Source organism: Colletotrichum graminicola (assembly GCF_000149035.1).
Source record: "Colletotrichum graminicola M1.001 genomic scaffold supercont1.21, whole genome shotgun sequence".
NCBI classification, from domain to species: domain Eukaryota; kingdom Fungi; phylum Ascomycota; class Sordariomycetes; order Glomerellales; family Glomerellaceae; genus Colletotrichum; species Colletotrichum graminicola.
In genome coordinates this window covers 289,443-303,432 of record NW_007361025.1, presented here as the reverse complement: position 1 = coordinate 303,432, position 13,990 = coordinate 289,443, and the positions used below count along the sequence as shown (strand labels likewise).

Here is a 13,990-nt window from a genome sequence, read left to right as displayed (position 1 = left end):
TGATGAAGAATGACCAACCCAAGCCAAATGGTGCCATGCAGAAAAGCAAGCCACACCACACCGCCCGTTGTTTACCTTCGTGTCCATGCGGGATATCTTCAACTGCTCCAGAATTAATTTTGATAATCGATCCGTGGTACCCCCGCAACCTCCCCTGCAACGAGGGGTATGTGAGAGAAAAAAAGATACCCTTCCCCCTCCCCTCCATAATAAAAACATCTCTCTATACACGCTACCCGAGATGCTCCCATGCAAAATGCAACAGGATCGGCCGCAGAAAATGAAAAAGAAAACAACCCCGAGGTACTACGCCAAACTCCGTGATGAGAGCCGCCCAACCTAAATGCGTTGTGTGACCTGTCAGATGCTGTCGACCCCTCCTTGCGCCGTGCCAATGCAGTTCATCATCTGTAGCTGGTCGTCGGCCCGTTAGGCCGACATTTGCCGACCTAGGTCGGCAGGCTGTTGCTAAGTGTCTCGGGCGTATCCCATGTGGATCGCCCCGACGGGATACCGATCAGGAGCTGTGCAGTGCCCTGAACCCGGTTGCTATCAGACTCCGTGAGCTGTCCTTCGCGTCCGCTGGCCCGCTCCAGTAGAATAGCCCCTGGCGAAATTGTCAGCAGTGCCACCACTCCACGCATGCTGCCGGAAACATACTCCCAAGCTCTTTTGTTTGCAGAACGCCGCCTTCATCTTCACCGTGTCGGGGTTGTCGTACGTCACGAAGCCGCCGTCCGCGCCGACACACTGAGCTGCGATGGATTTCTTGTCCACAATCTCCTTCGTTCCGCGGCGTGGCAGCTGGTTGTACTCGAAAGTGCCGTTGCTCCCGCCCGCCCCCTTGAACTTCTGGCCTGGTCCGGTGGCATGCAGGAAGCTGCGGCCGTACAAGGGGATGCCGAGAAGGATCTTTTGCGAGGGAAAGCCCTGTGAAACCAGATATTGGACTCCCGAGGCACCCGAATTTTCGTCCTTGCTCATCGCGTACAGTTGCGCGTGATGGCCGCTTCTGTGTGTCCATGTGCCGGCAAAGTCGTACGCCATCAGGTTGAGGTAGTCGAGATAATCGGCCGTCCGATGTAGGTCAATGTACTGCAGGACTGCTCTCGCGGCGGGAAGCGCAGCGGTGAGAAGGTAATGGCTCTCCGGCATATGTAGGCGAACCGCAGCAAGAAGGGCAAGAAAATGGTGACCTTGTTCGGAGTCACACGGATACTCCCACATGACTGGCCCAGAGACGTCAGAAGTTCATTCACTACTGCAAGATGGCAAACTTACTGTCGATCCCGTCGAGGCCCGACGCATCCACAAGACCCCTCGCAGACCTGGCAAAGTTGTCTCTATACAACGTGTTGGCAGCCACCGAGGGGAAGATGGCGCTTGAGCTACCGCCGCCGATGGAGAGGACGACCTGCAAGTGTGGGTGCTTCTGCTTCAAATGCATAAGGGAACCAAGGCCACCTTGGACGCCGTCAACCGGTGCGCGGGCATCCGCCCACTCATCGCTCAGCTAAAACATCATCTGGTCAGTCGGCGTATCTGCTGTTATGGTTGAAAAGGCTCACAAAGACCCCGCCGTCGGCCGAAATGTTTGCAAAGGCGTAATATACATGATTGATGCAGCCATAGTTCATGGCGGCGGGCGTATCGCCCTGATATATGCGTTCGTTGGGGAAGTAGACAGCGTTGGTGTACATGACGTTAGAGATGCTAGTCGTTCTGCGCGACTTGCGCGAGGACGACGTCGACGTCGACGACGACGACGACGACGACGATGACAAACTCATCCTGAATTTGGTTGCCATGGAATAGCCAGAAGCAGACGAGATTTGAAATGAGATGGCAAAAAAGAGGAGTAAACTCGTAGAGTCAAAGCCGGAAGGGGAACGTGGTAAGGACAGTCGGTATATGAAGGGAAGGACTTAGACCCAAGGCTGCATGTTTAAGCAATGAGCTGGGCCGTCCGTTCGGGCAGCAAGCGCGAACCTCTGTGGCCCCATCAGCGTGGAGGGGTGAATGGCCTATATAACTAGCTAGGCACCACAGCGCGGGACTGACAAGGAGATGCTACGGCGAGGGAACGTATTAGCAGGAAGCCTTGCCCGAGGCGGTGGGGACAACGGGGTATCAAAATTACAAGAGGGCCCAGGATACTTTGAAGCCACCATGCATGACATAATTGGAATGGGGGTGGAATATGGATCATGGGGGTGTGAGGACGGTACTTTGATGCAGCCTGCGCTTGCAGGGGTGGGGAGGTGGATGGATGAATGCTGGTGAGACTTTCTGTCAAGTCGTACACTTTACCTATATGAGGGTCTTGGACGCACGAGGAGCCCCGAGTCACCACCTTCGAGAAGAGAAGAAGACGAGATGAGAGAGTGGAAGAGAGGTGACGAGGGCTGCAATGCGAGAGATTGCAAGGCATCGTAGTCGGGCGCGGCCGCCTTACTGCGCTACTATGGCGCCACTGCTTTGACTATCTTCCTGATTCTCTTGTCTGAGTTGTTAGGCGGGCGCGAGTCTGTCCTCATAGCTTGAAGGGCCGTTGGCTACGGCCACAGCAAACCCTGCTTGGCGGCAGTTGACGATCAGGGTTGCAGGGGTGGGGGGACAGCAGTGACCCATGTGCACCGCACCGCTACTTTCGCTCCTACCCTCCCTCCTCTTTTGTTTGTCCACTTCTTCTGCATCCTGCAGCCGCTTTCTACACGCCCGCCCGGCCGTGCGTGTAGGTCTTAGCTGTAAAGCATCAAGGGCAGCCGGTGGCGTTTCAAAAGCTTACTGGCTACCGCCGCCCGTGCCTGTGCCTTCTGTGTTGTTGTTCCTAAACATGGTGATAGATAGCCGCATTCCTCCCACGCCTTCTCCTGCCCGACCAATGCAAGCGTGGCGTGGGGACCCGTGGCAGCGGAGACGGCTATCCTGGCGCTGCCGTATCTTGCAAGGGGGATCCAACACGTACAGTGCTCGTTTTTTCTGGCGATCACAGGCCGGGCAGATATGTCCGTCGCAAGAGAGAAGATGTGTTTGTTCGCTGGTCGTCGGGGCAGACACACTTCATCTACGAGATGAGGCGACGAGGGGCTGTCAGTTTCGATTCCTGAATGAAATTACCAGGGCTCGAGACATATTCTCTCCCCCCCCTTTCCAAATACAGTCCTCGTCTCGACACGGGCTAGTCTCGGCCACAAGTTGAGCCTGAGATGAAGAATGTTGATGAGCAGAACTCGGCATGTTGATTTTTGAGACCGGTTGAATTGGGGCCGTGCTTGGGCCTGAGGAGGGTGTGGTAGAGTAGGTAGTTGGAAGTTGCCATTCCAGGGCCCCATCGTCCCGGGTTAGCACGCACCGACCCGGAGTGAGAAAAGAAAGCCTATCTGGAGAATCGACGAGGCGGTCCCATGCTAAATGAGACAACACGCTGCGAAAGGGCCAGGTGGTGAACACTGCCTGGAGCAGTGCACCAACTTTAAAGCAACATGTCGCTTCTCTCAGCCAAGTAGGTAAGCTGTTTGCTGCTCCTACATTGCTCGGAATGTGTGACATGCACCCAACGATACTTCCGACGACTGGCGTCTGCCATCCGTTCGCAATCCCGTAATCTTGTGGGGACTACCTCAGCTATCGTTCAGCGATTTGCCGGTTCAACGGGACGACGAGGAAGGAATCTTAAGCTGGGCAATTATAGACAGTGCCCATCACACTGACGTGCAAAGAGTGGACCAACTGGCGGGTTGGTATGCACTGAAACCTTGGGCGGTAAACTAGCACGGCGGTGTCTGGCGCTCTGGAAGTGGGGAGATCCCAGCTCACGCACCGAGAAACCGGGGTGGGCCAGTGAATCACACACGGACACGCAATGAAAATCGACACCAGGCGGTGAGGTTCGACGCGAGGCGAATCGGCCTGGGCAAACATCATGGGTTTCCGAGCACCATCGAGACACCGTGACATGGCGAGCAGAAATAGTCGTCTCGGTGTTGGCCCTTTTGAACAATGCTGCCGGTACAAAGTGCATGAGACCCAATGGTAGGGGAATGCAAGTCGAGGGGGCACAGGGCACCACCTACTTGGCTGCATACAGTATGCGTGCCCCGCCAAAGGATGGAAACAGCCGACGGAGTCGATGGGTTGAGGTGGAGGACAGGTGCAGACGGCTGCATGCCACGCTGGCAGCACATGACCGTCGTACATTGGAAACGGCCCTGGGATCTGGAAGAATCCGACGACCTGGACGGATGAGGTCATTGCGCAAGGAAAGATCGAGTTGGTATCGACAAAAGACTGCATTGCATGGTGTAATGGGCCTGGTCCCATCTTGGGCAAGGCTCATTGTTGTCTTGTTTGCTCATTGAGGACGCAAATGGCAGCCAACAAAGGGCGCGGGTTGACTTTTGGAGACACGCATGGCGGTGGATGTCGGCTTCTGCCATGTCCTTGGTCTGGTGTGGTCTCGGCGGAGCCGTCTTGGTCGTAGCGGTCCCACGAGACAGGAGAAGTATATCCATCCACGAATGCCCTTACCCACCCAAGCAGGTCGATCATCTTTTCCGAATGTTGGTATATCGTTAATCCGTGTCGCGGCTGCATGTTGTATCCGTGTGCGTACCATATGTGAGTGCGACAGCACCCCCTGGTATTCCCATATGGTCTAGCCTCCGCATACAAAGATATGCGGGCAAACTCGGTATGTAAGTCAGTCGCAGTAGTCGAATCCCATCCATTGGGTTTGGAAGACTGCCCAGCTGGGTGTTAAGATGTTAGCAAAGTCTAGTCGAGGTCGACAAGCACCGCCGTGCATCATGGTTACCTCTGCACGTCGGTAAGTGATGCATGCCATTAGGCTCGACACCAAGAGAGGGTCGAGCGGCCCGGGTATCGGGAACGGCTTGAGCTGGCGGCGGCCTAAGCTACTGATTTTGGGCAGAGGCAGGAAGGTGAAAGAAACACGCTAGAACCGCCATAACGTAGGACCGAAATTAGCAGGAGAAATTGGCCAGCCGTTGTGGTTCGCGTTTAATGAGAGGCGCGAGACGGACTGAGAAACGATGGAGAGGAAAAGAGAAAGAGGAAAGAAAAGAGTGTCCGTCGCTGTTTTCGGCCGATAAGTACAGCGTCATGTCATTCATTTCCTGCCGTTCCAGAGGCAGGGACTTGACGTGGCGTGCCTTGAATAGATGCATGGCTTTTACTCTGGAAGGAACAGCGGAATGTCTTGCCGACATGCCGTCTCTGTCTCTGTCTCGTACCTCGGCTTGTCTCATGTTTGGGCGACGAGGGGAGGAAATTGGTGGTCGTTAGTCAGGTCGTAGCAAGCTGGCTGGCTCGGGGCAATGCTTTGCTTGCGATGCAAGAGGACAAGAGAACAATGGCAGGATTGCATTGATTGCACACTGTGTATCCGTAGGTAGGTAAAGATAAGGTAGGTAGAGGAGAAATGTACGGATAGTAGAATGGAGAAAAGGCCCCTCCTTTGCTTGCTTGTTTTGGATCCCACCGAAAGAAAGGAGGGGTTGCAGGAGCCGACGACTGGGGTCCACACCCAATGTCAGTTCAATGCAAGAGAAGGGAAAATGGAAAGAAGGAGAAAGAATGGCAAAACGTATTTCATCCGGAAAGTCTTGGCGGGCCGAGAATGAGTAGGGTACCTACCTTTTTTGGTATTTCTACTACTAGGTGGTTGAGGAAGGACCAAAAGGGTTATTTCCCACAAGAACGTGGGTCCTTCCCGACTACGCCCGAGTGCTCCTTCTCCTTCTTCTGCTTCTCCTTCTCCTTCCCCTCCTTCTCCTTCCCCTCCTCCTCCTCCTCCTCCTCCTCCCCCTCCCCCCCAAGTAGATCCTCCACTCCAACCTGACCCGCCCATATATGCATTCTCCACTTTTGACTCGGCCATGCTCTGCCATACGAGAGCTCTGTCAAGGACAGTCCTTCCAATCGACCCACCCTACCCGAAGACTCAACTTAGATATACAATGTATATCATTGGGGTTTTTTTTGGGGGGGGGGGGGGGGGGGTCAAGACTCAAGTCTTCTACTATGTGACTATGCCTTTGGCAACGAAACACATTTGGCGAACGGCCATAGCTAGACCTCAAGGCATACCAGCATGCCCTTCTCAGGTGCTCCAGGATGCCTGCCTGCCTGCCCTCGACACCATTCATTATCGTAGTCAAGTACGGATACTGTTGCAAACCAGCTGAGACTTGATCGAGTCGCAACTCTCGCCCAGTTACATGTGTTGCAGACCTCATCCTTCGGTCTCTTCGCCTGCTTTTGCTTGCACCCGCCACCCAGCAGCCGGATCCCAATGCTACATGTACTTCGACAGTGTAGAATGCCGTCAATGCCGGTTGAGGATTCGTTATATCTAGTGTAGCACTCGCCAACGGATTACCCTGACAAATTCGTGGATTTCTAGCCCATAGCCGGGCACCCATGCATATACCCCGCCGTCTATCTGTATTGCCTTGAACCATCTGCGAGAGAAGGACGTGGGTCTCGGAGGTACCCCGAACCGCCAGCATGGAGCACTAGTAGTAGTCTACTAGCCGTTTGGAGATAATCCTTAGAGGATACTCGGCATCGGAACAGACTAGTGAGCAGTCCTCGAAGTTGACCATGTCTGCTTCTCGTGCTGACACCAGAAGCTAGGCATCAAGGCATACGAAGGTTACTTCAGCTCAAGCAAGCCGATACTGCCTGAAAACCAAGTAAAACTTGGAAAAGAAGTGGCCAAGCCACCGTAGTACGCACCCATGTCTCCCATGCAACTGGATGCAGCCCCCTCCCCCCCAATCTCCAACCCGACATCGGTTATGTAGAGGACGAAGACTGGCTGCCTGGGCACGGATACAATTTTGCTCACCTGCCTTTCGTTGCCCTTGTCTTCAGCAAGTTAGATCGTGTCCTAAAAACCGCGATTCATACGAGTCAGTGTGCCCCAGTCCGCATATAACCCCTGTTCTTAAGCTTATCAGCAGGCCGTTGAAGAATCGCAGTGGATGAAATGCAGCAGACGATGGAGGTCTAGGCCACGCATGGCAGATCAGGTTCTACAGGTCAAGTCTGGCTTGGGCTGCATGTGCTGGAGTTTTCAAGTCCCACGTACCTCGAAGCTACCAAGCCTTCCGAGCATCGGCCTGCCGTGGAATAACGTCTGGATCTTGAGCCTCGTCTTGAAGCGGCCGGCTTTCAGAACGGACCGCGCGAGATTGGAGAGATTCCCATAAAACTCTTGCTCAAGAGCAACACCTTGCGTCTGGTCGGAAAGTACATGAAAGTGGCCGTCGTCGGCGTTGCTGAGGCGTTCGTTGTCTGGCTGTTGTAGGCGCTGTGCCTCTGTAAGGTTCAGAGGCGGAATACATGGTATATTGGGTTTCCACTCAGATCACAGAACTCATGGCCGATATCAGCCGCCGCATATCATTTATAATTTGCAGATTAAAGTGATATCGGTCTCGTAAACATTAACATGCCTCCCTGATAATTGAAGAGGAACTTGAACGGGCCTGGGCCACTGCGCAAAACGTGAAGAGGTCGAGCCCCACCACAGCTTCAATTCCCCAAACAGATGTGCTGACTAATATTTCTGAGGCCCAAGCTTCAACGACAATAGTTTAGTCTCGCAAATCGTCTTGAGCTGGAAATAATCCCCAACACGAGAGTCTCTTTAATCTTCAGACGATCGAGCACGAAATCCAGTAACACGACCAACCCTACAACAGATTTCCTGATTCATTGCTGAATACTCACACCATACCCCCCGAGCACGAGTCTGAAGTAGCGTAACGACACGCGACTCCGGCACCAAACCAACCCCCCCACAGCACGGCTGGCCGCGACGACTATACACCAGAACAGACAGATCAGATCGCATTCGCGACTACAAACAAACTCCCCCGGGGTAACAAACGGCAAGATGGCGGCCGTCGCTTCCAGACCGGAAACAGCCCAGATCCTCAACCACGCCCCGACGGCGACCTCCTTCTCCTTCACCCCGTTCCTCCGCCAAACCTACCGCCACGAGCTCTCCTCCGACCGCCCGCAATGCAAGTCCTTTCTCGCGGGCCATTGCCCCCTCGGCGCCTCCTGCCCGGACCGTCACGCCTACTCGACCTCGTCGAACCCGTCGGGCGGACCCTCGCTCGTCTGCAAGCACTGGCTCCGCGGCCTCTGCAAGAAGGGCGAGTCGTGCGAGTTCCTGCACGAGTACAACCTGCGCAAGATGCCCGAGTGCAACTTCTTCATGCGCAACGGCTACTGTTCCAACGGCGAGGAGTGCCTGTACCTCCACATCGATCCGCAGTCCAAGCTGCCGCCCTGCCCCCACTACGACAAGGGCTTCTGCCCCCTGGGCCCGCGCTGCAGCAAGAAGCACGTCAGGAGGAAGCTGTGCCCGTTTTACCTGGTCGGCTTCTGCCCCGAGGGCCCGGGCTGCAAGTACGGCGCGCACCCGCGGTGGAGGACGGACCTGGAAAAGCCGAGCGCCAAGGTTGAGGGCGAGGACGAGGCGAAGAAGGACGGCGAGAGGGAAGACGGCGAGGCGTTCCAGCAGCAACAGCGCGAGAGGCAGAGGGATATGCACGACGACCGCGGGCACGGGGATCGGAGGCACGGCGGTCGCGGCGGAGGCAAGTGGCGCGACCGGGGTAACCGGAGGTTCCGTGGACGAGGTCACTGAGCGGGCAGGCGCTGGGAAAAAGGCGATGACGAGAAGGTCTTTGGGCTCACGGCTTCCGCTTCTTCTTCTTTTTTTTTTCTTTCTCCAGATTTGCATGTGGGGAGTACTCACCGGCGTGGATGACGGCCGGAGAAGCTGCCGGCGAAGTACAGCAGCATGAACAGGCTCAGGACCGTTGCACGCTGAATGATACCAATTATTTCAATCATCATCATCATCACGACCTCTCAACGGATGAATACTGTGTTGCTACGATAAGACGCTGCGCCTCGAGAGGCAACTTGATAGCGTCAGTCTGATGTGCAGGGTAGTGACCCCGAAGCATCTCCTCAGCTTGCTCACCCGCACGCCGAGTTTGTAGAAACACCGACCTGCCGTAAAGCAGGACTGGCTGAGCAGGCACATCGGGATGTACACTACCTTCTGGATAGCGAGGAAGATGCAAGCCGCCGGGATCCGAACACTCGCTCCCTCATAATATGAGACGTGGAACCCATGACCTGACTTGCGCGAGGCCCTGATGCCACAGCGCGCTCAAAAGAACGTGAGGGTTGGCCTAAACTACAATTTGTAGTTGACTAGGCTTGGCGTTTCTTTTACTTTTCCTTTTCAATACAAACTCATGAGGCTCTTGGCAAAGAGGCTGTGTTATCACCCATCTTCCAGGTGGCATTAGAGGCCTATGAACAGACTACGGACCTCCGCTGAATATGCCCCGCAGATCTAGGTTGTTACAAAAGTAATGCTCGTATTGTATCTGAAACCTTTTCGACCCGTAAAGATAAGCATGGCGCCGTGAGGAGCTACGAGTGGCCAGTCTGTGGGCTTCCGCTCTGCCCTCATTGCCGAAGTTACGCAGTATCCCCGGGTGACCCGGCGGTCTACATCAGCGCATCGCCCTAAAGATGCTTTCTCGTTTGCGTTGTCCACCAGAGAGAGAGCCGCAACGCGCTTTCCGAGACTCGTACGCCACCCTCAGGACCAGGCCAGCCCCCAGGGCTTCGACCACGCGCCCTCGGAAGTGAGCGGCCCCAGGTTAGTCACTCGGAGGGCGCGGGTGTCCGAGTCGAAGGACCAGTTTGCGTCGTCGAGATCTTGCCCGTCGAGAGTCACCGCCGAGACACCGCCCTGTACTCCCATGACCGTGACGGTACCGAGAGGGTTGGCGTCCTTGTAGCCACCAGACGGGGTGGCCTTCAACGATTTCTCGGAAGCGGAGAGCTACGCAAAAGGGGTCAGCGCCAAGTATCTGCAGTCGGGACAAAGCAAACGTACCTCCACTGTGAGCGTGGCTTCCTGCTCCAAGCTCTCGCCGTCGTCGACGTAGAGGCTGCCCGTGGCGGCGCCCTTGCCATCGAGTGCGACCAGCAGGCCCCAGGGGTTAGATCTGCTCTCCTTCGTCGTCAACCCCGGCTCCTGCGTCGGAATAACGTAGCCGCCACGGATGTAGACCGGGATGTGGCCGAGGGGGGCGTCGATGGTGACGTTCTGTCCGGCCGAGACGCCTGCTATCGCGGACTGGTTGTACCAGTCGTACCACACGGTGCCCTTGCCGATGCCCGGGAAGACGCCGTCGACGGTGCTGGCCCCTTGCTCGAGGCAGGGCGTGACCAGGATGGCCGAGCCGAGCAGGAACTGCCGGTCCGCGCCGGCGAGCCACGGCTCGTCCGTAAACTCCCATGCCAGCGCCTTCATGACTGTGTCCCCCAGCGTATGCGCCCGGTAGAAGGCGGTATACATGTACGGCAGCAGCGCATAACGGATCGCCATGGCCGTCCGCGACGCGTCCGCGACGGCGCCCCACCGGTACGGCTCCTGCGGGATCGCCCCTATTACGTTGTGGTTCCTGTAGAACGGGAAGAAGGCGCTGAGCTGCATCCACCGGGAACACAGCTCCATGTCGGTGTTGCCGTCGAAGCCGCACGTGTCGACGCCGAACATGGGGATGCCGAAGATGCCGAAGCTTAGCGCTTGGGGGATCGAGAAGAACATGTAGGCCCAGAGCGAGGCGTTGTCGCCGCCCCAGTGGCCGGCCCATTTGCCGGAGCCCGCGAAGGTCGAGCGGCCGATGACGAAGGGGCGCTTGCCGGGGAAGACGGAGAGGAGGGCATGGTAAGTCGCGTTGAGGATTTGGTGGCCAAAGAGGTTGTGGACGTCGTACTCCTGGGCGCCGCCGTGGTGCGTGGCGTTGGGGGACACGGCGTGCACGGCGAGGTCGCCTTGGATGTTGTCGATCACATAGGGCGGGTAGTTGACGTTGCGCACGCCGGGCGTCGGCGTCGTGCGCAGGTAATAAGACGTTGCGGTAGAAGACGACGACGGGGTCGCGGCGGCGAGGGAGGACGAGAGAGAAGACACCGCGGCGGCCTCGGTGCTGTTCGTCCTGCCGAAACCCTCGGGGTACTGCAGGACTTCATTACCGGGCTCGCCGGGCAGGGAGAAAGGGGGGTGGGCGGGGTTGAGGGTAAGGTTGCCGCTGCCGCAGCTGCCGACGCAGAAGGATGATACTTCGGACATGTCGATCCAGATGCCGTCGAACGTGACCTTTTGGTACCAGGCCACTAGCTCCGACTTCCACCACTCAAATGTCCTGCTTCCGTTTAACACGGCGCCGACCCAGTCGGGGAACACGGTGTAGCCGGGCCAGACTGCGCCAATGTAGAGTGATCCGTCGGGGTTGAGCATGAAAGCGTCCGCGTCGACCCCGCGGTCAAATGTCGCGTAGGCGTCGCTTGCGTTCTTGGGATTGGGGGCATAGATGGCGGAGTCAACGATGGGCACGAAGTGTTGCCCGTTTTTGTGTAGGCTATCGAGAAAACTGGCGGCGTCCTTGTAGCCCCAGGAGTTGTGGTCGTTCTCAAAGTCCCGGTACTGGTTCATGTAATCAATGTCGGCTGTTCGTGGTTCAGCATCGATCGTCTCTCAATTCCTATGCATATCAACTCACCCCAAATAGTCTCTAGCGGGATCTTGAACTTGGCAAAGTCGTCCACAATCTCTTGCAAGTTGTCCCAGCTAGTGTAGCCCCATCTGCACTGATGGAAGCCGAAAGTCCAGTACTGCTGCATCGCGGGCAGTCCGACAGTGGTCTTGTGATATGATTTCATCACGGCGTCCGCAGTCGGACCGGCATAAAAGTACAAATCAATGGTGCCGCCGAGTCCTCTCCAGGTGATGTTAGATTCCCGCAGCAGGATTTCCTGTGCGTGAGCATTCCGTAGGAAGACGCCGTGGGTGTACGATTTGTACTCTGCATTCTTGTCGGTGGCTTCGGCGACGTAGACGGCTTCCTTGGAATTGGCATCGACCTGGTAATAGCGCGTGTCGAGATAGACGGGATGGGAGCCGTAAATGTTCCCATCGATAGGGTCACCGGCATCCGAGGCGTAGATGGTTCCTAGCAAAGTGAGCGGAAAGAAAGTCCTCCCGTTGGAAGTTTAGACTCACGGGTCAGGTTGTTGTTGAGCTTGAAGCCGTGAATCACCTCGCCAAGTCCGTACAGATTGTAGTTCTTGGGGAGCGGGGAAGCGAATTCAAAGAACTGGTCTTGGAACACTAGCTTTGTCCCAGCCGTCGTGAATAAGACATCGCCTGTGCTCTCCCTCGAGACGTTGAATCCGAATGTCGGCTCGTTCGCCCACTTGAACTGCAAGTCGCTATCTGATCCGTCAGAGCTCGCCTTGCCGTCTGCAGCGGGCTTCTGAATGAGCTCTTCGGGGAGGATGAACCAAGTGGAATTTTCGGTGCCGACGTATCGCGGCAGAACCTGGACATGAAGACGGTCCGTTGCCAGGTACTCAACGACGAGCGACAACGCCTCGATATCGTTCCCATAGAGGTTGCAAGGTGGACCGGCGAGGTCGAGTTCGGCGGTGAACCCATGAGAGGTCGTCTGGACGTTTGAAGCAGTGTAGCCCGGACAGACACTCTGCGGGTCAACTGCCTCGGGATCTTTGACGTTGGGGATGAGAGGAGCTCCCTCATCTGCCGATGCAGGCACTGTGAACTGTGCAGTGCTGTCACCGACCGTGATTGAGGCCAGGTATTGTTGTGCAAGCGGAGGTTCGACTCTCGCCATCGTGCAGAGAGCCATGATGGCGACTGCCGACAGGAGAACAGGGGCGCGGGCGGGCATGGCGTACCGCATCTTTTCTTTCCCGTACGGCTTTCTAGGATTTCGGATCGAGCACAGCATCCAGAAACACTGCGAGAGGGCGATGAGTGCGGCGAACCACCATATCGAAGTCGTCCAGAACGTCATACTATCATCCTCTCTTATACCCTTCCATCGCCGCCAATTGAACCAGTCATTATTAGGCGTCATTGTCATCGGAGCAAAATAGCGCAACTCTCACAACCCAGTAAATAACAAATATCTGCTGATTTTGCCTTGCAGCAAGCAAAAACCCATGTTGAATGTGACAAGGGGCGAACCGCACTGCGGTGTACCCTAGCTAAGCTTCCCCGCAAAGGCTAATGCAGAAGGGGGAAGGGGGGGGCGAAGATGGAAAATGGTTGGCCTGAGAAAGTGACCAGAAGCTGCGAGACAAAAGGGCCGGCCAGAGCATACATACAATGTACATACTTGTGAACGAACAGTGACGGAATGGGAGATCAGTGCGGAGTCTTGCGGAGTTTCGCGGACGGCGCGCGGCTCTGTCACCCCATGGGGTGTCTATCCGTCTATCCGTCTATCCCCCATCTCCCCGAAAGAAGCGCGAGACCTCGTCTAACTAAGTCAGTCGCTTGCCACGACCTCGTTTGGGCTTCGGTCCGTAATAATCGCTGAAATACACTCGCAGAGCCGAGGTGAGAGCTGCTCGCTTGTCATATTCTTCCCAATCGAGCCGGTTGCCAATCCTCCCTCAACAGTGACGAGCAGCATTCATTCCTGCATAGACCTGCTTTCCAACCCAATCCAATCTAGAAGCTTGAATGCCACCACTTACACCTCTTGGCAGAGAGCGATGCACTTCAACGACTTGCCTTACAACTGCCATCTGAAAGTCGGGTTTTCTGGTGGTTTATATCTCTCCCTCAAAACCAATTAACTATCAGTAATCATTGCAAAACGTGTCACGCACAAAAAGAGGCCGTTATTGACGGGCAGTGATTCACGCCTTACAACCCACGTGAGAAAATGTTTTCAAATTAAAAAAGCTTGATCCTCGGCAGTTTGCGATGCTTTTGTATGTCACTGGTAGGTTTGACAGAACCGCAGTCGCTACTATGGTACTATTAAAGCATAAGCCGATGGCAATGGGAACTTTTGCTACCCTTAGTAAGATGAACTCGCGGTAA

The 13,990-nt window shown here is 55.8% G+C and overlaps 3 protein-coding genes across 3 annotated transcripts; 1 reads left to right on the top strand and 2 right to left on the bottom strand.

The window, feature by feature from the left end:
* Nucleotides 1–517: 517 nt before the first annotated feature.
* Nucleotides 518–1,808, bottom strand: GLRG_05960 (glycosyl hydrolase family 18; the record flags this gene model as incomplete). The annotated part of the gene is made up of 4 exons (XM_008096645.1): nucleotides 518–607; nucleotides 661–1,229; nucleotides 1,282–1,513; nucleotides 1,569–1,808. 4 exons carry the CDS (start codon nucleotides 1,806–1,808, stop codon nucleotides 518–520), a joined length of 1,131 nt encoding a protein of 376 aa, XP_008094836.1.
* Nucleotides 1,809–7,927: 6,119 nt separating this feature from the next.
* GLRG_05959 (uncharacterized protein) lies at nucleotides 7,928–8,689 on the top strand (the record flags this gene model as incomplete). Its single annotated transcript, XM_008096644.1, has 1 exon — nucleotides 7,928–8,689. One exon carries the CDS (start codon nucleotides 7,928–7,930, stop codon nucleotides 8,687–8,689), a length of 762 nt encoding a protein of 253 aa, XP_008094835.1.
* A 975-nt stretch (nucleotides 8,690–9,664) lies between these two features.
* On the bottom strand, nucleotides 9,665–12,836 carry GLRG_05958 (glycosyl hydrolase family 31; the record flags this gene model as incomplete). The annotated part of the gene is made up of 4 exons (XM_008096643.1): nucleotides 9,665–9,910; nucleotides 9,965–11,583; nucleotides 11,637–12,086; nucleotides 12,137–12,836. The coding sequence occupies 4 exons, from the start codon at nucleotides 12,834–12,836 to the stop codon at nucleotides 9,665–9,667; spliced, it is 3,015 nt and encodes a 1,004-aa protein (XP_008094834.1).
* Between the last annotated feature and the right edge of the window lie 1,154 nt (nucleotides 12,837–13,990).